Source organism: Tamandua tetradactyla, chromosome 10 (genome assembly GCF_023851605.1).
Source record: "Tamandua tetradactyla isolate mTamTet1 chromosome 10, mTamTet1.pri, whole genome shotgun sequence".
Lineage (NCBI taxonomy): Eukaryota > Metazoa > Chordata > Mammalia > Pilosa > Myrmecophagidae > Tamandua > Tamandua tetradactyla.
This window is the reverse complement of record NC_135336.1, coordinates 99,032,846-99,057,256: the sequence shown is the minus strand read 5'-3', so window position 1 is coordinate 99,057,256 and position 24,411 is coordinate 99,032,846. Positions and strand designations below refer to the sequence as shown.

At 56.1% G+C, this 24,411-nt stretch overlaps 1 protein-coding gene across 1 annotated transcript; it reads left to right on the top strand.

Annotated features, from left to right (window-relative positions):
* Positions 1-227: 227 nt before the first annotated feature.
* Positions 228-23,921, top strand: RIPK4 (receptor interacting serine/threonine kinase 4). Its single transcript, XM_077118956.1, has 8 exons — positions 228-446; positions 8,788-9,079; positions 13,659-13,807; positions 15,276-15,325; positions 17,917-18,075; positions 18,596-18,699; positions 19,927-20,191; positions 21,448-23,921. Exons 1-8 carry the CDS (start codon positions 265-267, stop codon positions 22,623-22,625), a joined length of 2,379 nt encoding a protein of 792 aa, XP_076975071.1. The 5' UTR covers positions 228-264; the 3' UTR covers positions 22,626-23,921.
* Positions 23,922-24,411: the final 490 nt, after the last annotated feature.

The window sequence follows — 24,411 nt, the reverse complement described above, 5'->3', positions numbered from 1 at the left end:
CGTGACTCCCCAGTGACAGCCACGGAATTAAAGAGCAAGCCAGCAGTGCCGCGCGGCGCCGGGGTCGGCTCACGACCTGCGCACCCCGGGGAAGACGCGGTGTCCCTACGCAGACCAGGTCCCCGCGGGGCGAGCGCCAGGGGCGGGGCGGGGCGGGGGCGCGCGGCGGAAGTGACGTCGCGGGCGGGGCGGGGCAGGGCGCGCACCTGAGCACCTGAGCACCTGGCCGGCCGCGGGGCGCGGGGCTGCGGCGAGACGCGCGGGATGGAGGCGGCGAGCGGGAGCCCGTGGGCCCTGGGGCTGCTGCGGACCTTCGACGCGGCCGAGTTCACGGGCTGGGAGAAGGTCGGCTCGGGCGGCTTCGGGCAGGTGTACAAGGTGCGCCATGTCCACTGGAAGACGTGGCTCGCCATCAAGTGCTCGCCGAGCCTGCACGTCGACGACAGGTCAGCGGGCCGGGTTTGGGGCGGCCGGCGGCGGCGGCGGCGGCGGGGGGCCGGGGCGCGGGGCGTTTGGCTCCTCCCCAACCTGGCTCACCTGCCAAGTGCAAACTAAAGCGTCCCCCGCCGAGCAGCCCGAGCGGGAGTGGGTGCCGGCCTGGGTGTCTCTTTGCGCACGTCGGGGCCCCGGACCGCCGGCTTCTTTCGGGGCGCTCGGTGGAGGTGGAGGGAACCTGGGGCGCCGCGTTGCTCCAGGGACGTTGTCAGGGGCCCGGCGGGGTTTCCTGAGCTTCCCCGGCCCAAGGCTGCCCTGAGGGCTCTGGATTTCCCGGGGTTCTTGGGGCCCCCGGCTCGCGTTTCGCCTTAGCCCAGCGCCCTCCGAGGCGCGCCCGGCCGCCCAGAAGCGACCCGCGCGCCGGGGTTGGTGCGGCCTCCGGGAAATTGCGTGTGGGCTCCGGGCTCTGGGAGCGCAGTTCGACTCCGTTCGACTCACTTGGCAGTTGACGTTGGAGCACAAATTGGTGAAAGACGGTGGTAATTATTTCGGTCGGAAGTGATTTGCACCTTTTTATTTCTTATTTTTTAATGATCGTTGTAGTCTTACGTGTAAATTTTATTTTATTTGGATTCTCCATAGAGAACCCTGTATACATTGAGGGGAACTCCCAGACTTAGAAAAGCTGCTCCTTTTAAACCCCTGTTCACCCTTTAATGTCCCAGAGACTTGATTGAGTATCGCACCTCTCACTGAGTGAAGGGGCCTCCGCACCCCGTATTTCCCCGGTAGGGACAGGGAGCGTAGAAGGATGGTGGCGTTTGCTGCCGCAGCCTGCAGACTAGAGGGCCCTGTGGGTGAGAAAATACCCCGGTCTCGCTGCTGCGGCCGCAAGGAAACGGCCCACTGCCGAGTTGCTGGTGAGAACCTGGCCCCCTCGCTTTCATGCTTAGCGAGAGTATGACATCAAACAAGCAGTTGGAGGGTTTTTGCAGTAAGCCTCAAAACCCAGTGTTTCTTGGAAATTTTAGTATTTGGTGACAAGTGCCATAAAAATATTACTGTCTCCTAGGGGAGGTGCATGCTGAGGCGGGGCGAACTCCCCGTCCCCGGTCCTGGGATCTCTCCCGCCGGGAGGGGCGCTCGTGGTTGTTTTGTTGAAATCCAAAACCACTTGGCATGCCAGACTGTGGTTACTTTTTCAGAAGCAAGACCGTCCTCAAGGCCATTCTCACGCTCTGGGGGAACATTTCACTGGGGGAATCTCCTAATCGAAGGGCGCTTTAGTCACCAGAGAAGGTTTTAACACCCACTTCTTGTGTTGGGGGAACAGTCAGCCAGCACTTCCCCGGGTTGACTCATATTCCCTGCGTCCTTAGAAGCTTCTGTTTTCCAGCCACCTCGTTGCCTGGGTGGCCTGCTTAGAAGGAGGTTTTCTCCCCTCTGTCTGTTGCAGAGCCTGGTTGAAAAGTGTTTTGTTCTTTACCTGGGAGCCTTTCCTGCCCTGCCTGAGCCTGGCAGGTGGAGGCTTGTCCTGGGCGGAGCCATGGAGGTCAGCATCGCCCAGCAGGAAGTGTCTGTCCCGCAGCTTGCCGGGCGGGCACTGCCGCCTGCAGGGAGCTCTGCCTGGGCAGTAGGGCCTGGTGTAGCTGCTTGAGGAGATGGTCTGAGCTCTGCGGTTCCTGCGGAAGTTGATTCCTTTGGCTAATTATTGGCTGTCCTTGGTCAGAGGTTCTTGGTGGAAACAGTATGGAGTCTGCCCTCGCATGTAGTCTTGCGAGGCTACATCTGGACCTTGCCGCGGCTGTCTGGCCACATGCCCTGCCAGCTTTCTGGCAGCCTGGCCTTAGCGCTGGTTTGTTGAGCTGCCTCCTAAGCCCACCCCCCATGTGCCAGGCATTCCCTGGAGTGTGGAATGGGATTTTCCTGGGGATCCTTGGTGTTTTGTTGCAAGCCTGCTGCTAGCCCCCAGCCCCTGCCCAGCCAAGTTGTGGGTCTCCTGTTTGAGTGGCTGAACCTCCCACCTCTGCCGTGGCGCTTCTTGGTTGAGGCTGTCTCCCAGAGCACAGGGAGAGGGTAGAGATGCTGGTGGTGCCGTCCCCTCCTTACGCAACCATTCTGCTTGCCCCTAAAGGTGGACGGAGTCTGCTGGCTCCCTGCTGTCTTCCTGGCCCCAGCCGTGGCAGTCCTTGGCCCCTGCACCCACGGGAGCCTGCATTTCTGTGCAGTCGGGCTCCCCATCCCCCAGCCACCCATCCTGGCTCCCCTGGGCACTCCCAGGTAGTCCATCAGCGATGCCCCATTTTTGCATGCTTCCCTACTCCTGCAGTGCCCTGGGGACTTGACAGTCTTGGAAGGGGCTGGTCTGGTGTGGGTGGCTTTCGGGAAGGATCTGGATGCCCTTCCTCAGGGGGTCTCAGGTGCTGGGATGGAGCCTGTGACAAGAGAGAACAAAGCGAACCCCAAGGCCTGATTCCCACAACCCCCTCCCCCTTCCTGGCTAAGAGGAAACAGAATAACAAAGTCCCAGGAGGGCGCCGCACCCCACCCCCCACCCTGGGGGAGCAGCTAATGCGCCAGGCTAGTCGGGACTAGCCCACTGGCTGTGCCTCAGCACACCCGGGGTTTGTAGCTACAGAGCCCTACAGGGCCATCAATCGGACATGCCCGTGGCTTGTCTGGTTAAAAATAGCAGTGTGGGAACCCCTCCGAGGCTCCCCAGCGAAAAGGCCTAGCTAAGAGGCATCACTGGCGAACGATTAAAACGCTTTCCCAGCTGTGTTTTCCCGAAGGTGGTTCCCAGGCCTCTGCTTCTGGGCACCCTTTCTGGCAGGACCCGACCCTACGGCTTGCCCTGCTGCTCTTTTTCCCTGCTCGGGACCTACGGCTTCCCCCTGTCCCCAGGAACCCAGGCTTTTCTCTTTCCAAAAGAAGTGGTTTCAGAAAGGGCAGTCGGCTTCCCACGCTGTGCAGACAGGCCTTTCGTCTTTGGAGTTTCAGATTGAAGGAGAAAACCCCAAAGGCTTCTCCAGAAAGTGTCTTCTAGAAATGAGCAGTGTGGTGATATTTCTGGTATTTTTCCCAACTCTGACACCTTCCCAGGGGGAGGACATCTGCTTCGACCAGCCCTAAATGAGGAGAGGGCTGAGTGACTGTAAATCCTATTGAGAAAGAAAGCTTTAAAAAGTGCACCCTTTACCAGTAGCTAAGTATCCAGCACCTGGCACAGAGGGGCCCCAGGAGGGCCTTCTCCTCTCCTGCCCCCAAGCAGAACTAGGAATGCTTTTCCCGAATAAGCAAAGAAGCAGCCGTTTTTAAATGACTACCAAGGAGAAACCTGACATCATCCTCGCTGAATTATGCCTGATTGCATCTATGCCTTAGCATGTCACAATTTGCATGGTGTGTTTCAATTAAGACTGATGTCAGTGAGTCCTGAGGCTCAGAAATGTGCATTTCACTCAGAGCAGTGGAAAATGCTACTTGGGGTTGGCGCATGGCACCAAGGCTTGCTCCCAAGTTATTCCAATCCCCTTATACTCCAGCACCCTTCGAAAATCTCCCCAGTCCCTATAATAATAGTCATAATGGTAAAGCTACAGCTCCTTTTGTGTGGTCATCAATCCAAATCAGAACCACTGCTGAGAGGAAGAGTTGTTTGTTGTTGTTAAGGAAGAACGGCCATTGGCAAAAAGACAGTTGGTGGTTTGTCCTGGAACACTGTTAAGTCTTGATAATCAGGTGTGCTTTTCCTGGTTGCTCTGGAGAAGCCCCATCTTGGGCTTACTGAATTGCAAAGCCTGCAGTCGGATCCTATCAGAAGGGCTGGGGCCTGATAAAGCTCAGGACTGCCTCTGGGTGCCCCAGGGTGCCCCAGGTGTGCCTTTACCCCAGGTGTGTGGGGGTTACAGAGCAATTGAAGAGAGAGGCCAAAGATGGGGTCTTTTGATTTTGACTCAGTGGTTATTAAGTAATAAATAGAATAGCAGTTACTATGAATATATGTCAGTCTGAACAAAAATGAACACCCGAAGGCGAGGTCACAGCCCGACTGCCCAGCCGGTGTCCCGATGCACCCTGATGCACTGTCCTGGCAAACGCCCCTGTGTGCAGTTAGAGGGGGACGTGCCTTCCATTGGTCAGCCGGAAGGGCCGGCCCAGTCTGTCCAAGGGCGTTTCTGATGGAGCTGTCCCGAAGGCGATTTTGTCCCTTCTGTAACAAGAGGGTGTTCCTGAGGAAAGCGTGGCCAGCAGTCTCTTGGCATTCCTTTCAGGCAGGCTCCCTGAGAAGCTCAGGCTGTGACTGTTTTTCAGAACTAACCAGCCGTGTTTTGTTTTGTTTTGTTCGTAAGGTGATAGGGTCTCTGTTCTGTGGAAAAGGGCCCGGGGCAGGGGAGAGTCTGAGAACTTGGAGAGCCCACTGCAAGAGTGGGGGGGGGGGGCAGTTGAGGCTCCAGCTCTGCCCCCAGGGCTCCTGGTTCGCACCCTGTGGGCAGATGGGAGAAAAGTCTTTACAGAGAGCCCACTTAATTCGCTATTCCACCTTCCTGTGATTCCCAGAATGCATATTTTCGGTCAGGTTTGGCTTAGAGGGCTCACTCCCTGGGTGTCTGGTTAAAGTGGAAGGACAGTCCTGGCTACTGCCAGCACCTCCGGGCCCAAGTGCCCTGGAGTGGGCCTCTGGGTGACACCTGCAGAAGGACACAACCAGACCCACAGAGCCACTGGGGTTCTGGCACAGTGTATAAGGGCACACCCGCTCCGGTACTGGGCAGGGCGAGCTGGCTGCTTGGGCTTCTTTGTTTTGATTTTTTTTAAAAAATAAAAGCAATAAGAACCCAATATAAGTCATAAAACAGATCCCTGACTATTAAGGTAGTTGAAGGTTTACCAGAAACAGGCAGAAATTATTGCGTGCCCCTCCCCCATTTTCCCTACTTTTAATATTTTGCATTAACTGGTACATCTGTTACAATTGATGAACCAGTATTATTATAAATATATTATTAACTGAAGGCCACTATGAACATCAGTATGCCAATATCTGTTCAAGTCCCTGCTTCCAATTTTGGATATGTACGTAGAAATGGGATCGCAGAGTCAGTCTCTACTTAACTTTCTGAGCAATCACCCAGATTGATTCTTAATAGAGTATGACGGGTCCTAAGTCCCACCTGCAGCAGCCTCTACAGCTGTTGCTAGAAGAGACAGCTGCTCGAGTACCAGTCTTTAAGTAACACATGGGGGTCCTGAGCCATGTGTCTTCCCAGGAGGAGAAAGGAGACAAGCTGATAGCTGTGGATATATGGGCATTTTCTTTCTCCTTGACTGACCAGTTTCTTTTTAATGGTACTTGAAGTTGCCATCCAACCCCCACAATTTCCTTTTTTGCAGATGCCTGAGAGCAGCAGACTAGGCTGGTTTGGGGCTGGTGGTTCCCGTGCCCGGGACGCCCTACAGAGCCTCTGGGGTTCTGGGTCTGCTGGGGCCTGGCCCTGTGCTGGGGCTGCAGGAAGGGGCTTGGCTGTCCTGGGCCAAGGCCCCCCAACCTGAGGCAGAGTTTCTACTGGAGCAGGGAGGGGGGAGCAGCTGTTCAGCACAGCCCCGGGGGGCTCTTCCCGAGGCACCCCCACAGACCAGCTTCTGCACCATCTGGGTTCTTGCTTTCCATTAACTTGCCGCTTGACCAAAGAGCTAAGAAAGCAAGCACTTATTCTTAGCATAACTCTTGTTTTCGTTCGTTCCCAAGATGGGCAGGATTCCCGCTCCTGGGGCATATTCAGGGCTCTCTGCTCCCCACCATCTGCCCCTCCTGCAGTGCTCCCACTTCCCCAGATGGGGTGAGTGACCCAGAGGCCCAGTAAAAGTTCAGGGATCACCCTTGCTACTTCTCTGTCCTGGAGACCTTTGATTTAACCTCCAAAATATGCCTGCATCACCTGGCTTCTCCCCATTCCACATCCAGCAGCCAAGCCCTTGGAATCCGGCCCGAGACTCCTTGCAGATGCCCCCTCCTCCTCCCACTGCCCCTGCCCCCAGCCCCCTTGGTCCACACACAGCATGTTGACCAGGGGATCCTGTTTGGAGACCAGTCGGGATGAAATCCGGTGGCCTGCCCCTGCCCCACCTGTTCACTTCAGGCCCCCGGATGAGTCAGGCTCGTGGCATCCTCAGCTGTGATGGGTGCTGCCCACTCCACTTGGGGTGCCCAGCCCCCGTCTTCACCTGCAACCCCTGTACAGTGGTCAGCCTCTCTGGGAGCCCCTGGCGCCCTTTCCTGCTGCTCTGTCCCCACCTAAACTAGGGCCCCATTATTCCCACTGCCTCTGCACTGTCCCTTCAAAGGCCTTGCCTTTTCTGGGAGCACCTGTTTGGGAGGTAATCACCCCCTGGGCTCCCCCTCCCTAAAGGAAAACATGAAGGCAGGGGAGGGGCTCTCATCATAAATTCTCCTGTGTAGCGGATGCTCAGCTCAGGTTTGATTTTAAACCTGACTGAAGCTAGATTAGCTCAGTGTACACCCAGGGTTCTGGGACTCTGCGCTGTGGACGTTTTAGAAGGGTCATTTGTGGCAGGGCCGTCCTGTGTGACGTCGGATGTCAAGCACCGGCCCTGGTCTCTACCCACAAGATGCCGATGCCCCCTCCTGTTGTGACAACTAAAAGTGTCTGCTGGAGTTGCCTGGGGTCCCCTCCAAGTCCCTGCCCCCCCACCGCGGAGCTTTCTGTGTGCTCCCCCACATGTGCTCAGCACCCAGCTGCAGGAGTGGGTAGGGGCCGTCCAGAGGACCATGTCTTCTCCCAACGCCTGGTGCCGGGTGCAGGTTTTCCCATGAGCTCTGCGCGCCGGGAAGAGCTCCGCTCTGCAGCTTCTGAACAGCAGGGCTGCTTCGCCACCTGTCCCCTTCTCTGGGACTTGCCCCATGGCAGTCAGGGAAGGCTGCTGGCATGTTTCGTCTCAGGGGGTTCTGAAGCCGTATTGCTTTGTTGGCACAGTTTTGTTTTTGTTTGGTTGGGTTTTTTTTCATTTTCTTATTGCGAAATCTTCACACACATACTTTCTATACGTATGCCACAATCAGTGGCTCACAATGTCATCGCGTAGTTGTTTTGGTACAGTTTTGTATTCTGTAGCAGCCAAGGACAGCAGGGTGGTGCCCAGTGGTTTCCTAGCAGCTCCCACACAACAGGCACCAGGGTCCGGGTCCACCCCAAAGGGGCGGGCTGCGCCCCTGTTCCTGGAAGAGCCTCTGGGCCAGGCTCGAGCTGGGCTCTGGGCTCTGGGGGGTCCGCAGAGGCTGCCCCTGCCTGCCGCCCTCGTGCCTATGTGTACGACCCTGATGCACTCACTTCCCAGCTGGAGGAGTCAGTGTCTCTCCAGTGTCTCTCCAGCATGTTCTGGGTGTTTCCTTCAGGGGAGCTTCTGGGAAAGCAGATTCCGCAGCCCCAGCCCTGAGCAAGGGAACCAGGTTCCCAAGGACTGGGGCCCGGGAGTCTGCATTTCAGCCAGCCCCTGGCTGACGGCTGCTGCGATCACGTTTTAGAGCTGCTGACCTACTCCATGCGTGTCCCAGCGCACACTCGTGAAGCTGAGCCTGCTTTCTGAACACACGCTGGGACTTTTGCCCCCTAATGGATGTGGACCTCTGCCCTGGGATTCTTGTCTGGAAATGCACTGGTTGCACAAGGGCAGTGACCGCAGGCCAGGGGCCAGTCAGTCAAGCTCGGGTCTGTGGTTGTCCCCAAAAGCAGCCATACTCTATATGCAGGCGAATGGGTGGGCGGTCTTCCAATAAAACTTTATTTACAAAAGCAGATGGCAGCCTGGACTCGGCCCCCCAGCTCTCGTTTGCAGACCTTTGCTTTAGACTAGCATTGTGCCATTGATTTAAGTGTGAGTTTCAGTTCAGGAATAACTGAGCCCCCGAAAGGGTTGACTTAAGCAAAGAGGGGAAATTGAGTTCCTAGGATAATTAGTTGCCACTTTTAGTTGAAAGCAAATCCTTTTTTCTTCATCCCAAGAAAAGGGGCTGTTGAAGACAAAAAAAAAAGAAAAGGTGTTGACGACCTTACCCTACAGCCCCCAGGACCACAGGCGTGTGTATTGGCTCAGGGACCCGCAGGTACTCAGATATGTGGGAATTTTATTCTCTCCTGCTCCGATGCATCGTTGTGTTTGCATAGCCTTAGGACGGATGGCTTTGGAAAGCCCTAGAATTTAATTATATGACATTGATGTGCATGGCACATGCACGTGCATTTTAGGAACTCTCAGCTCACTAGAGCTGGTTGCCACCTGGCCGGGGAGCTTCACGGTCATGGCATGTCCTTTGTGTCTTTGAACTTGATTCAGGGAGCGCATGGAACTTCTGGAAGAAGCCAAGAAGATGGAAATGGCCAAGTTCCGCTATATCTTGCCCGTGTATGGCATATGCCGAGAGCCCGTGGGCCTGGTCATGGAGTACATGGAGACGGGCTCCCTGGAGAAACTGCTGGCCTCGGAGCCACTGCCGTGGGACCTGCGCTTCCGCATCATTCACGAGACTGCCGTGGGCATGAACTTCCTGCACTGCATGTCCCCTGCCCTCCTCCACCTGGATCTCAAGCCTGCGAACATCCTGCTGGACGCCCACTACCACGTCAAGGTAAGAGCTGCCCAAGCCTGCGCAGGGCAGGGCAGCCGGGGTGGGGGCACTGGGGTGGAGGCTCTGGGTGCGGGGGCTTCGAGGAGGAACGGGAGAGGGCCCTTCCTGGAGAGAACGCTTTCAGCAAGGCCTTCCCCAGCGGGAGAAACCAAGACTCCCTCATCTTGTTGTGGTTGGTGTAAACACCAGGACCAAGGGGTTGGATGTTTTCCCCCCCTGGTGGTTCCAGGGGAGGGTGGGTGGGGGTGGGGAGTTTCTCTGAATCAGAGGCTGCAGGGTGTTGTGGACAGAGCTGGGGAGAGGGGCGCAGCAATGGAGGGACAGTGTGCTCCAGCAAGACCACCCCTTGCTGAGCTCAGGCTCCGAGGACACGTACAGCAGGTCAGAACTGGCTTCTGCTGCCCCCAAACCCTCGATTTTCCCACCTGACCTTGCTGCCCACAAGTGTGACATTTCCAGAGCCATGTGTTTTTGGAGCACATGGTCACACGCATGCCACCTCAAGGCAGCGCATGGAGGGTGGGAGGTGCTAGGTCTTTAGGGAGGTCGGACTTTCCTGCCATCGGGAGGGAGGGGACGGGCTGGAGAACAGCCTCAAGTGGAGAAAGACCCAGAGAAGTAGGGGGAATTCTGATTTTATAAGGGGGGAGGCGGGAGGGGTGGTTTTCTTGGACCAGAGGCTGCAAGAGGACTTGCCCCCATCTGTGGGGCTGTGGAAGCACTGTCCTAGGGAAAGGCAGCTGCCTTTTCTGAGCCAGGCTTTTGTCTTTGGTTCTCCCCAGTGCAGGCAGGTATAGAGTAGGATACTTGCCCACCCCTCCGGCGTTCTGACAAAACCACGGGTTTGCTTTCCTGGTAGGCAGTTTCCGTGCTGATTCTTGACATTCTTGAGGCCAGCGCTTGCTTCCCCTCTGCTGGGGAGCCTGTGCTTGCCGAGGCCCCTGGCTGTGTGGCAGTTCTCATAGCGGGTACAGATTCCCTGAAGGAGGGAGCGATGAGGCCGAAGATCCCGAGAGCCTTGGGGAGCAGGCTCCCTGGGCGCCATCCGGACAGCATTTCACGGGAGGCACATGGGGGCCGTGGCAGAGGCTGAGCCCCAAGCCTAGCCCCCCGGTTTTGTCCCGAAAGGCCTCATGGGATGGGCAGCTAGCTGGGTAACTCCTAAACCCAGCGCATCTGTCACCATTGTGAGGCCCCGGAACAGACAGGGAGCCGTGTCTGCAGAACATGTTTGTTTTATTCTTAGAAATAGCTGATGGGGTGTGTGATGAGCACTGGGGGTGCCTTGGAGGCTCTGAGTGGCAGCTCGTTTGTTCCCCAAGATGGAGCTTCAGAGGCTTCAACTTTGAAAGGTTTTTAACTGCTGCCAGATTTGGGACAGTTCTCAGTGATTGGTTGAAGCTGTTACACTCTGTCATCCCGGAATCTTGAAATAAGGTCCTGTGCTGCCATTCCAGCCCTTACCCCATGGTCCTTGTATGTCACTTTTTCCTGCATGTGGTTAGAGCTGAAAATTTCCCTGCGACCACCTGCTCGCCAAAGTTTTTTTTTTTTTTTAACTTTTTTTATTGTATAATATAACATATATACAAAGCAAAGAAAGAAAAAAGCAATAATTTTCAAAGCACTCTTCAACAAGTAGTTATAGGACAGATCCCAGAGTTTGTCATGGGCTCTGTACCATCATCTCAGACTTTTCCTTTTAGCTGCTCCAGAACATTGGATGCTAGAAGGAATAAATATTTTATCATTGCAATTGACTTTGTTTTTCCTTTTCAGTGAAAAATAACATATATAAAAAACAATAAATTTCAAAGCACATCACAATAATTAGTTGTAGAACAGATTTCAGAGTTTGGTATGGGTTACAATTCCACAATTTTAGGTTTTTACTTCTAGCTACTCTAAGATGCTGGAGAATAAAAGAGATATCAATTTAATGATTCAGCATTCATGCTCATTTGTTAAGTCCTATCTTCTCTGTATAACTGCACTATCACCTTTGATCTTTCCATCCCTCTCTTTAGGGGTGTTTGGACTATGGCCAGTCTAAATTTTCCATACTGGAAGGGTTTGTCATTAATACGGGGTATGGAGATGGAACTAGCTGATGTTCTGGAGAGGCTGGGCCCTCTAAGTTTCAGGACTTATCTGGTCCAGGGGCCCATCTGGAGGTTGTAGGTTTCTGGAGAGTTACCTGTGCCCAACACAGTTTGATATTTTAATTGAACCAGCAGGAAGCACAGTTCAAGTTATGAAGAATGTCATGTGGTTTTAAATCTCCGGCTGCATTGGTGTGTCCAGTGTGCCCAAAGCAGCCGCTGTCCAGATGCGCTAGGTGATGCCCCCGTGGCATGAGCACTGTCCCCCTCTTAGGCTGGTCCAGCAGGGCTCGGGCACCCATGAGCGCTGGACGTGCATTTGTAAATCAGGAGACACCTGCCGTGGAAAGCCACGGGGGTGGCATGGTACTCGGAGTGGGGGAAAGGCCCAGCTTCCCTGGAGAATCAGACCTAGGGGTGGGTGTTCAGATGCCGGAGACGTTATAGAATTTCTGTGTAACTTTTCCCACCAAGTGTGTTCTAAAGAGGCTGCTGTGCCTGGAAACAACAAAACTTAACAGAGAAAGCTGTGCACGTTGGGAAAGGCCTGGCACAGAGGTCCCTGTGTCCCCCTCCGTCTTCTTTTCTGCATTTTAAAAGGCTTGAGCCACTGCGAGTTTTTGAGCTCAAACGCTGTTGTCTTCCTTTGAGCGTGCTTGTTTCCTGCGTCTGCCTGCCTTCTGGGTTTGCGGCGTCTGGGCGATGGCTCTGTTCTGGGGAATTAGCGGTTTCCTGAGCAGGGTGGGGTGGTGCTTCCATGCTGCGGTGGTGTGGAGGGCTTAGACCGGAAGCCAGGGTCCTGGAAAAGACCCGCCTCATCGCCGCTCGCCCAGGCTCAGCCCCGTGCGGAGGTGGAAACGGAGCCCCGTCTGGCAGGCTGTTTCTCACCTCCCAGCTGGCGGCCCTGGATCCTGGGAGGAGGGAGTCAGCAGTTACGAGTCCTCCCTGCAGCTCAGCTGGCGATGACGCCAGGCCCATTGGCTCACCTCCTGGGTCGCCAGCAGGGAGTTAAATGCCTGAGTCAGCCCAGTTTCCTGTCACCACGTCGGTGTGCTGGAGGAGGGGCCCAGGAGTTCCTGAAAAGGCTTGAAGGAGAATGGAAAGCAGCCCTGACTCCCGCTCCTGCTAAGAGGGTGGCTTAGTAACAGAGAGGCTGGAGGGAAGTGCCTGAAAATGTAGAGCTGTGTTCCAGTAGCCGTGTTTCTTGAAGATGATTGTATAATGATATAGCTTTCACAGTGCGACTGTGTGATTGTGAAAACCTTGTGTCTGATGTTCCTTTTATCTACGGTATGGACAGATGAGTGAAAAATATGGATTAAAAATACATAAATAACAGGGGGAGCAAATGTTAAAATAAATTTAGTGGATTGAAATGCTAATGATCAATGAAAGGGAAGGGTGAGGGGTATGGTATGTATGAATTTTTTTTCTGTTTTCTTTTTATTTCTTTTTCTGAATTGATGCAAATATTCTAAGAAATGATCATGATGATGAATATACAACTATGTATATTCATACATATGAATGAAATGAAAATGATGAAAAAAGAAGACCGTTCATATTGTATGTTGATTGGTTTTATTAACAAAAATTAAAAAAAGAAAGAGGGGTGGCCTAATCTCAGGCCCAGCGCTCACTGCCCCCGCTGGCTTCACAGGGGAGTCCCGGCACACTTTGCATCGCCTGAATGTCTCAGGACCCTTTGGTTCCCTTTCACCCCGCCTCTGGGAGGGAGGCCGTGTTGCAGGTTCTGGAGCTGCGTGTACAGGGGCCCTTCCCAGGTGTGGGGCAGTGCAGACGGAGAAGATGCTTCTCCCAGCATTCGAGAGACAGAGACAGAGTGCTGGGCCAGGACGTCTCATGTGTGCTTGTTTTAAAGGACTTCTGGGGGTATTTCCCTTCAGTGAACTTGCTGCCACTCGCCTGCTCTTCTCACCCCGACCCCCATCCCCAGGCCAGCTGGTTGCATAATTGACCTCCTCACCAGGAGGCCCTCCCTTCCCTGCACCTCTTCACTTTAGCCACCACCCGAGGCTTGCCTTTCCCTGTACCCCCCTGGGCTGCCTTACAGATGTCAGGCCACAGTTCTCGAATTCGCTCTCCCAATCGGTTCCTTCCTTAAAGCATGAGTTTTAGTCCCTGTCAATCACACATGCTGCCCCGGTGACCTCCGGCCTCATTCTTCCTAAGACATCTCTGTTTCCCTTCCTGCCTGGGGCAAGACTGGTTGGAGCTGCACAGGTGAGGGCTGCACAGGTGAGGGGTTGCACGTGAGTTCTCTGGGCCAGGCCTCCTCCCACAGCCCTGGTTCTCGTTCATGGCCTGGACAAGTGTTGCAGGCCAGCAGCCTCGGTGCTGCAGTGGGGAGATGCTCTGAAGCTGCTTCTTGATTAAAATAAGAAAATGGCCAGCCTCGGCCCTCTTGGGGCCCAGGGAGGGGACGCTGATGTGCTCCTCTGACTGCTGTGTTGCAGATCTCCGATTTTGGGCTGGCCAAGTGCAACGGGCTCTCCCACTCGCACGACCTCAGCATGGACGGCCTGTTCGGCACCATCGCCTACCTGCCTCCGGAGCGCATCCGCGAGAAGAGCCGGCTCTTCGACACCAAGCACGATGTGTACAGGTGTGTGGGGTGAACCCCCCAGCCTGGGCAGGACCCTGGGTCTCGCGGCTGCATGTCCAAGCAGTGGCTTTGGGAAACACTCCTCGGTGCCTCGCAAATGTGGGGTTTGGTACAGAAGAAGGGATTGTGTGCTTGTTGGGTTCAGGTGTTTAAGCTGGTGGGTCTGGGTGACCCCAGGGATACAAGAGACATTTCTCTCCTGTGAGGATGCAGAATATGTGTTGCTGGGAGTTCCGGTTGGAGCCAGTTGTGTAGCCAGACTGGCCAGCTCCTGCTTGTGAAAGCTTTGCTGTTTTATGAAACGTGGCTTTTATTGCCCTCTTTTGAGGGTCCTGCATGCACGCGTGTGGAGATTGGCCTCTGCAAAACTCCGTCTCCTCTGTCCAGCAGCTTCCATTTTCTGATATGTTACCCTGGCTGGGAACATAGTCTTAGCAGAGGTTGTTCAAAAACTGAAGTTGGTGGAGCTTAGCACCTGGAGGACAATTCCCAAGTTGTTGGGTCCCTCCCTCTTCCCAACTGCAAAAGTCTCAATCACGCAGACTTCCTGGAGGAGGAGGAGGGAGGGGCCTGGCCCCTGTGCTTGACCCCTCTGGTGGCCCTCGGCTTGCCCTCTGGGACTGGCCCCTGGCCCCACAGTCAGGCTTTTGCATGGGTGACTGGTTTGACAGTGACCATTGTGCCCAGCCGAGGTGCTTCCCGCTGGCCTCCAGGGACAAGGCGCAGCCTGTAGAGTCTGGGGAAAGTAAGAGAGGCTCCTCTTTTTGTTTTTGGGAGTTAAGACTTTAAACTTTTGAACTGCAGCTTTCAGTTCATTTTAAATGGAAAATTCTTTCTTCTCTATAAACAGCCACCAGCAACTCCGTGCATGGTGGCATCTGTTTTTTGTTTTGTTTTGTTTTTTTAAATCAGATTAAGCTCTTTTTTTTTTTTTTTGGTATAATCCAGAGTAATTATTAGAATATGTATAATTTCTAACAACCAAAAAAAGGACTCTGGGGCTTCTGCCTGATGGCCTCCTAATGCTTTCTGTGAATGTTTTTTTTAATGAACCTCTTAAACTCTCAAGTCAGATAAAGCCCAAGAAAATGAACAAAAAATTCATTTGAGCTGTGCCTTCAGGAACGGAGTGGCAGCAGAGGGAAGGGGAGGGACCTGAGTGGTCCTTTGTCGCTGCATCCAGTTCTGGGGGAAGCAGAGGCAGGCTGCCCTCCCTGAGAGCTGGGCTGGCTTCCCTCAGGGCGTCTCACACTGTAGGATCCTAGCTCTGTTGGCGAGATGCCTGTGGCTTAACATCTGAGCTCACAGCATGTGACCTGCTGCATGAGAAGGGTGCTTTTCCTTTTTAAAATTCGTGAAAAGGATCTTGGGGTCGTTGCTCCTATTCTTAAAGACCCAGAGTGGGTTCTCCCCCGTGTTGCCTGGGTCTCCGGCCCCCGGGATGCTCACAGGCCTGTCTCTCTTCCAGCTTCGCCATCGTCATCTGGGGCGTGCTAACGCAGAAGAAGCCGTTCGCAGGTGGGTGGCCTCCCTTGGGTACAGTGCCTCCTCTTTCTCCTGCAGTGCAGTTCTGCCCCTGCCACACACCTGCCCGCGGGTGGGTGCTGCCCTGAGCCTAGCGCCCAGCAAGGCTGGCAGACCACAGGCCCACCCCCTAACAAAACACTCTTGGGGAATAAGTTTTTATTTTAATGTGAAAAATAGCATATATACAAAAAAGCAACAAATTTCAAAGCACAGCACAACAATTTTGTTGTAGAACAGATTTCAGAGTTTGGTATGAGTTATGATTTCGCAATTTTAGGTTTTTCTTTCTAGCTGCTTTAAGATATGGGAGACTAAAAGAGATATCAATATAATGATTCTGCAGTCATACTCATCTATTGAATTCTCTCTCCTCTGTTGCAGCTCCTCCTTTGATCCTTCTCCCACTCTTTTGGGACATTTGGACTCTGCTCTTTCTGGCTTTTTCATGTGGGAAAGGGTGTCAGTGGTATGGTAAAGGCAATGGAACTAGTTGATGTTCTTGGAGAAGCTGGCCTCTCTGGGTTTCAGGATTTATCAGGCCGAGGAACCATGTGGAGGTGGTAGGTTTCTGGAAAGTAACCATAGCGCGTGGAGCCTTTCTGGAATCTGAGATAGAGTCCTCAGTGTTCTTCAGAGTTGGCAAGAATAGTTTCGGTTGGGGTTTGGCAAACCATGATACGTAACAATATCTAGCTGAAGCTCAGGTAAGAGGAGCCTCCAGTGTAGCCTCTCGACTCTATTTGAACTCTCTCAGCCACTGATACCTTGCTAGTTACAGCTATTTTCCCCTTTTTGGTCAGGATGGCATTGCTGATCCCACGGTGCCAGGGCCAGTCGTTTCCCACACCGCCATCGGGGCCTAATTGAGCTGCGGGAAAAGGGCAGAGCAGAAGGGTTCAGTCCAGCTGATGTTGCTGAGTGCCCTCCCTCGTTTCCAGACACCGTTCTGACTTTTCGTACTGTGGATTGGTTTTTCTGGATGTTTTAATAGCCCAACTTAGATTATTGTAAAAATCTAGAGCTTTTTAGCTTCACTGGAGAAAAACTCCCTTTGCCTCTGTGGGCAATTCTCGGCCACTCATATTTTTTTCATGGGACCCAAAATACTTAAAGATACAGATCAGAGCTGACAAGTGCCCCAGGGGCCTGGGGAGGGCTTGCTGGTTGGGTATAGGTTGGGTTCCATGTATAGTGAGTGCCGGGCAGGACGGACTGTCAGAGTACCTGGGAACTGTTGAGTACTGCTGGAGAGGACTGAATATGCACGAATGTCCCGGTCCCGACCGGGTGTGGCTGCACTCAGCACCCATCACCGTTCTCCCTGCCCCTGCTCGCTGCCCTCCTTGAGCCTGTGAGCTGAATATCTTCTCACTCTGGCAGCCTGCCAGCCAGACCTAGGATTGTCTGATGGGTGTGGCCCCTGCAGCCAGGAGTCAAAGAACTGCCCTTGTGCCTTATGGCCTGCTAGATAGGGGGTTCGGGGTACAGTGGCAGGAAGCATTTCGGGAGAATTTTCATCCTTGCTTGGCAGCAGGGAATATTCCAGTTGTTTAGCTTGATTTAACAGGAAAGTAGGACAGACATGAAGTTAGAATCTGGCAGCTGCTGTGGTCTCTGGGCCAGCTCCCCACACCTGCCTTCAGAGAGTTCCCTACCGTGGGTGCACGGGAAGCTGGGTGAAGTTGGGGGAGGATGGCTGGACAGGAAGCTTGGAGCCCAGCTTGATGGACAGTGTAATGTGGCATTAGGTTGGGCAGAAACAGGGATCTGGCCCCGATGCAGTCAAGTTCTCCCAGCCAGGCTTAAGCTTAGCCCATGGCCACTAACAGTTAACCATGAAGCTAAAGCTCATGAGCCCTGCCCATGCATTGATGCCTTGCCCGCTGACAGCATGTGCTGCTTCCTTTCCCTTTTGCAACCAGGACCCCGCTGCACGCCCACGCCTCTGTGATGGCTGGTGAGGACACTGTGCTGCCCTGGCCGCAGGTGGTGCGGGGGCTGCTGGCCACGCCTTCTGGCCCTAGGTCTCCAGCTGCAGGCCCCGCTGTCCTTCCAGCGTCTTCATGGGCCCGGGCTGTGTGTGGCTCCGAGAACGAGCTGGGGGGAAAGTCCCCACTTTGCACATTCTGGACCTGAGCCCCCCAAGGAGGGATGTGTCCTGGGCACCGTGGCTCTGGCCACTTGCTAAAGAGGCTGGAAGGGGCCAGCAGCTGGGGAAAGGAACCGGAGTTTAGGAAGATTTTTTCCAGTTGGTGCTGGCCAACATAGACTCGTGGCCCCTAAGTTTTGGCTTTTTTGGCCACCGTGGGCCATGTTGAAACGGGGCTCATCAGTTCCTTCTCTCTGGGGAAGCTGCTTTTCTTTGGATGCCCAGAAAGCTCTGCCCTGTGTTAGGCCACACGAGTCCACCTGGCAAACCGTAACCCTCCTGGGGTAGTTCCTGCAGCCCAGGGAGGAGAGAATACACATGTCCCCCGGAGGAAGGGCCGAGGGCGCTCGGTGTCCCCAGAGGGGGCTGTGGCCGCCCCGCCAGGTACCCGCCATCCCCGGGGCCGTGCTGACCGCCCTGCCCGCCCTTGCAGACGAGAAGAACATCCTGCACATCATGGTCAAGGTGGTGAAGGGCCACCGCCCCGAGCTGCCGCCCGTCTGCCGGCCGCGAGCCCGCGCCTGCAGCGCCCTGCTGCGCCTCATGCAGAGGTGTTGGCACGACGACCCGCGCCAGAGGCCCACCTTCCAAGGTCAGCCCCGGCCCTCGGGCCCTGGGAGGGAGGGTCCTCGGGGAGGACGGAGCCGGGGCCGAGCTCAGGTGGGTGGGCCAGGATGGGGTCTTGGGTGCGGGCTGGCTGCCCCTCTCGGGCCCTCGGGCAGAGGTGTGGGTGACGGAAGCCTGGGCTCTGCTCCAGCCGACAGCCCCGACGCTGTTGAAATCGACCATGGCGGCGAAGCCTGAAGGGTGGGGAGGCTGGCTGGACCCAGGTGCCCTGCCCTGGTCACGCATCTACCTGGTGGGATTCCCCTGAGCAGGCATCTCCAGGAAACGGGAAAATGGGCTCCCTGTTGGAGTCGGGAGGCCCCTGGGGTGTGGGGGCAGCTCAGACCGCAGGAGACCCCGTGGGGCCTGCAGGTCAAGGCTCATCCTTCCCCAGGGGACACCGTGGCCACCTTGGGGCTCTGGATGGCTGACCCTGAGGCCCGACATTCACGTGAATTTACAGGAAGTAACCAAGTAATACACCCCTTGCTGTTTTCTCCCCAAAGAAATCACTTCTGAAACCGAGGACCTGTGCGAGAGACCTGAGGATGAGCTGAAAGAGACACCACAGGAGCTGGACACGAAAAGTCACCCGGAGCCCAAGAGTGAGGTGACCGGGGGCCTGCGGGATGCCAAGCCCTGCCCCCTTACTTCCCGGAGGCCTGTCCTGGCTGGGTTGGGTCTGCCCTGAGCTCCGCACCTCAGGTCCTGCTGCCGGCACAGCAGCCACAGGGTCTGTGCCCCACGCCACAAGGGCTCCGGGTTCACTGCCCGCCCGACTGTGCTTCCCCTTCTCCCTCCGCCGTTCCCTGTGCATGGCGATGCCCACCTGGCAATGCATAGCCCGATGCGCTTTGGACCATGGGGCCGGGGGCACCCCGGGCAGTGTCTGAGCGGGTGAGCGTCTCTGTGTCTTTGACCCCTGGCTTGGGCACCTTGTCCCTTTTGTCACCACCCATAGATGTTTATTGCATTGTTGAGTGCTGCACAGGTGACCTGAGATGTGCTGAGAACTCAGATGCTGCGGCTCTGAGGACCTGGTGGGGACGGGCCCCAGCAGACTGTCCAGTGCAGCTCGGTGTCTGGGCCCTGACGTGTGGCTGGCGTTGGACAGTTGACCCAGGCTGTCGGTGGGGTCACGAGTGACGAGGGATCGTGGTGGCACACCCACGGTCTGAATATAAGGGGTGGGAGCGGGATTAAAGGTGATCTGAGAGGTGGCCAGAGCTGGCCCCTGTCATTGAAATGGGGGCCATGAGCAAGGGGACCTGACACCTACCTGAGGCTGCCTCAGAAAAGCAAATCAACCCTCGAGTGCTCCCAGGGGGAAAGGAGGGGCCTTGAAGCGAACGGGCTGCAGGAGGAAGGGGGACACGCAGTCAGATTTGGACCCTTCACGGGAAACCGGCTCACCTCACAGTCCACTGGGCGAGGAGGGGCCCAGGGTGCGCCCTGGGTAGGGTGGCCATGCACCCCTTCCACACGGCCAGCCCCAGGGCTGCAGGCTGTTGGCACTCTCGTTCTACTCACGGGAGCCTGTCCAGGGGCTGCCTTCTGTCTGAATGATGCACGGCCAGGGCCGCTGGGCGGCTGAAACTCCAGAGCAGCGCAATGCTGGGTTTCCCTTTCGTAGCCTCTGATCTTGTCCTAAAATGTGCTCATGCTGGTTAGGCCCCATCGGAGCGCTGTGAGGCTCTGAGACTTTGGGCCCCTTCTGTTGGGCAGTTCCCTTCCTGGCCCCCAGCTGGGGCCTCCCTTCCCTCCCGTGCACACCGTCCCCTCTGGCCACCCTGCCGCCCGCCTCTCCCGCCAGCGCCATCCCCCTCCCCTCTTGCAGGCCGAGCGGGGCGCCACACCCCTGACACGGGCCTCGGCCCCGACCTTCGACAACGACTACAGCCTCTCGGAGCTGCTCTCCCAGCTGGACTCGGGCGTCTCGCAGGCCCCCGAGGGCCCCGAGGAGCTCAGCCGCAGCGCCTCCGAGTCCAGGCTGCCCTCCACAAGCAGCGGCAAGAGGCTCTCGGGGGTGTCCTCGGTGGACTCTGCCTTCTCCTCCAGAGGGTCCCTGTCACTGTCTTTTGAGCGAGAGACCTCGGCCGGCGGTGAGTGGAAGCCCCTTCCGTGCCCTGTGCTTCCCTTCTCAGGGGGCCAGGCTCACCTTTCTGTTGTTAATTTGTACAGCGTTCCTGTACAGATTGTAACTTTGTTTCTGCCCCCGGGCGTGCTCATCCTTGCCTTCAAGGGGAAGCACGGGTGGATGCGGGCCTGTCCTGTCCGGTCCCTGCAGCTGCAATAGGGAACAGGACACTCACACTCCAGCGGGGCCGCACTGGACACTGGACGCTGCCAGGGACTTTGGAAAGGCCACAGCCTCAGGAGGAGGCAGGGCTGCTTTCCTGCACCCAGTAGGGAAGGACTTTCTGAGCGCAGCGTTGGTGGTGAGCGTGCATTTTGGGTTAAGGAAGCAGCTCTGCAAAGACCAGATGTGGGAACATTTGTCCAGTGTGCGGTTTGGACAGGAGGAGGTGCGGGGAGGGGAGGTTGAGGAGTTAGAAGGTGAAGGAGCCAGAAGGAAAGCAGGGCTCCCATGGAAAACGCGCGTGGGGACATCCCCTCTGGACCTTGTCTTCCTGCCTGAGAGATAAGACAGTGGCACACCCCCAAACCTGGATTGATTGTTCCCTTTTCTTCATTCCACCCCCACCTCGCCTTTCTGTCTAGGTCCCCTTGAGAGTTAAGGTGAGGGGAGAGTCTTATTTCATGCAGATGGAAACTGCAGACCCTGCAATGATGTTCTTATGTTAATAGAACCGCTGGGCTGACTTCCTGAGACAGGGATCCTTTGGGGGAGGTTGTGGAACTTCTCCTTGGTGGTTTACCCCCACCTCCCCACCCCCCGACAGGGGCACTTGGAGGCCGGGCCGCCAGCTGGACGGCTCTGGAGCCCCAGCCTCGCCGGTGACCCAGGACAGGCCTGAGGGCCAGCCGTGGGCACTTGGGCTGTGCCCAGCCTTCAAAACTTTTTACTTCTAAGTGAAAGAGCCTTTGCAACCACTGTTGTTTCTAAACGCTTTCCGCCTTTATATCTTTCATCATTGTGATGCTTCTGGATGGGGAGGGTGGTTTTAATTTCCCAAGTGAAGAGCAGCCCTGGGTTGGAGACTGAGTGGCCTCCCCACAGGGATGCCAGGCGGGATCTGAAATTAAATGAGGTCACATGGGCACTCCTTAAATGGTTTCAGGTAAGATGGGGCCTGGAGGCCCCGGGTCACCAGATGTCCCTGCTCAGAGCCCCTGGGAGGCACCAGCAGGACCTAAAGCGAGAAGCCCCTGCTGAGCCTTGATATCCCCTTTGCAGATCTCAGCACGACGGAGCTCCAGAAGAAGAAGCTGGCGGACGCCGTGGTGGCCGGGGACACCAGCAAGCTGATGAAGATCCTGCAGCCCCAGGATGTGGACCTGGTGCTGGACGGCAGCGCCAGCCTCCTGCACCTGGCCGTGGAGGCAGGCCAGGAGGAGTGCGTCAAGTGGCTGCTCCTCAACAATGCCAACCCCGGCCTGACCAACAGGAGGGGCGCCACGCCCCTGCACCTGGCTGTGGAGAAGAAGGTACGTGGCGTCGTCGAGCTCCTGCTGGCCCGAAAGATCAGCGTCAACGCCAAGGATGAGGACCAGTGGACGGCCCTGCACTTCGCGGCCCAGAGCGGGGACGAGCCCAGCACGCGGCTGCTGCTGGAGAAGCACGCCTCAGTGGCCGAGGTGGACTTCGAGGGCCGGACGCCCCTGCACGTCGCCTGCCAGCACGGGCAGGAGGGCATCGTGCGGCTCCTGCTGCGGCGCGGTGCAGACGTGGGCCTGCAGAGCAAGGATGCCTGGGCGCCGTTGCACTACGCGGCCTGGCGCGGCCACCTGCCCGTCGTCAAGCTGCTGGCCAAGCAGCCGGGCGTGAGCGTGAATGCCCAGACGCTGGACGGGAGGACCCCGCTGCACCTGGCTGCGCAGCGCGGCCACTACCGTGTGGCGCGCCTCCTCCTTGACCTGTGTTCCGACGTCAACCTCCGCGACAGGCTGGCACAGACGCCCCTGCACGTGGCCGCTGAGACGGGCCACACGAGCACCTCACGGCTCCTGCTGCACCGTGGCGCCGGCAGGGAGGCGCTGACCACCGAGGGCTGCACGGCCCTGCACCTGGCTGCCCGCAACGGACACCTGGCCACCGTCAAGCTGCTGGTGGAGGAGCAGGCCGATGTGCTGGCCCGGGGGCCCGGGAACCAGACGGCCCTCCACCTGGCTGCCGCCCGTGGGCACACGGAGGTGGTGGAGGCGCTGGTCCGAGAGGACCTCATCCACCTGGCCGACGACCTGGGGCTCAGTGCACTGCAGCTGGCCACCCAGGGCCGGCACACCAAGACCGTGGAGCTGCTCCTGCAGCACGGGGCCCGCATCGACCTGCAGAGCCTCGAGGTTCAGGGTGGCCATCAGCCAGGGGCTCCCCACAGCCTTATGGCCATGGGGCTCCAGTGGAGCAAGACCTAGCCCACCCCCCTGGGACCAGGGGGTCTGTGCGGGGTCCTTGCTGCGGGGTTGTGCTCTGCCTACAGGATGGAACAAGGCTTCACCCGTCGGTGACGTGTCGAGCCACTGCAGGAGAGGACAGAGGGTGAGGAGGGCGCGAGCTGGGCAACGGGCTGGCCGTCTGTCCTTCACACGAGCGAGCTACAGACCTGCCACTGCCCGGGCCTGCTGCCCGAGTGCCGGGGCGCAGAGTCACCTCGTCCGTGCCGTGGATGGGGTGGCATCTGTCCTGTGGCTGCAGTGGCCGCCCTGGAGGGAGAGGAGGTGCGGGACGCACTGGGCCTGCGGTTTCACACATGGCCGCCAGCCCGGAAGCCCATCTTCAGAGAATTTTAGTGGCATTCTCGTTTTATAGGACAGTCTCGTAATAGGCAAATGCGGTATCAACTGTTGTTTTAAACCTGCTCAAGGCTCTTAGTGTGTATAGTCTGTGAGGAAGGAGTATAAAGTGGTAAGCCTGGTTATGTATATTTAAAAGCCATGATCTTAGGAGCTCTTTTATATCCAGATTTGTTTGTCCTTCGAATCAGTCCTCCCAGGCAGCCACACATTCACCCCAGCTGTGCTGTTTGCTGTCCTTTGCTTCTTGTTGCATAAAACATCTTTTGAGCTCTGATCAAGTTGTAAAAGTCATTAAAAATGGTGATTATGCTCCAGCCAGTTAGGGACTAAGGACAGCGTTGTCTAGTTAAGATGAGCCATGTCCCTGCTTGCTCTCTTTCCAGCGTGCGTTTTTTATCAGGTGGCTGATTGCACTGGGGGAAGCGTTTCAGGGTCCCAGAGTAGCTCTCTGGCCTCTGTGCAAAGGGCCGCCCTGTGCCTTGGGGCCTCGGCACGTGGGTGTGGCCCCCGGGAGCCCTAGCAGGCACCCTCACTCTCAGACGTGGACGGTCTGCCTGTCCAATCTTCTGGTCCCTTGCGGTGGGTGTCCCCTGCGACACCTTCCCAACACCGTTAGAGTAAGTGTATCGCAACCCCTGCCCTGACGCACGGGCTCGGGCTCCCATGCGGTACAGAAGTTGACGTTAACACACTATGTATGTTAATGTGAACCTACCTGCTGGATATTTCTTTTCTGTGACAGGAAATATGCAAACCGTTTAGAACTGGCTATGTTTTAATATGCCATGTTGTGCTTTCCCTGTGTTATGCTACTGTCATGTATAGAGTCCCCGAAACACCAAATAAAGTTCTGTTCTTTGTCAGTAAATTCCTCATCTACATCTTTGAAGCCAACGCATCACCTTTTTCCCCTAAATGAGCTCATAGAATCCGATTTCTGAACACCAGTGTGTAGGGATGGCCTCCCAGCAGGCGGTCTGAGTCAACCCGAAGCGAGACCTGGCGGGGACGGGGCGGACCCGGCTTCTCCCCTCATCAGCCTCACTCTTCTGGGGGCGAGAGCCGCTGGGAACCCCGTATTGATGGAAGACTCTCCCAACACCAGAGTTAGTTCTAAGCATTTACAATTCTTATTTTCATTTATTAGCTTTTTATTTTGAAATAATTTTAAAATTACAGAAAAGTTACAGGAATAATACCTCGAACTCTGCTGTGCTCTTCCCCCCGATTTCCACAGTATCTGAGGGCAGGTTGCAGGCACCTCCCCTTGTCTCTGAACATGTTGCTGCGTCCTAAAAACAAGGATATTCTCTCACCTAGCCACAGGACACCTGTCAAAATCAGGAAGTGGCACAGGCACAACACAACTCTCTGATTTACAGATCCTATTAGAATTTCTGGTTGT

Excerpts from the sequence above, each read along its gene's own strand:
- RIPK4 (XM_077118956.1), top strand. The coding sequence starts at position 265 with ATGGAGGCGGCGAGCGGGAGCCCGTGGGCCCTGGGGCTGCTGCGGACC. Across the intron at positions 447-8,787 it reads AGCCTGCACGTCGACGACAG|GGAGCGCATGGAACTTCTGG; the intron begins GTCAGCGGGCCG and ends AACTTGATTCAG. Across the intron at positions 13,808-15,275 it reads ACCAAGCACGATGTGTACAG|CTTCGCCATCGTCATCTGGG; the intron begins GTGTGTGGGGTG and ends TCTCTCTTCCAG.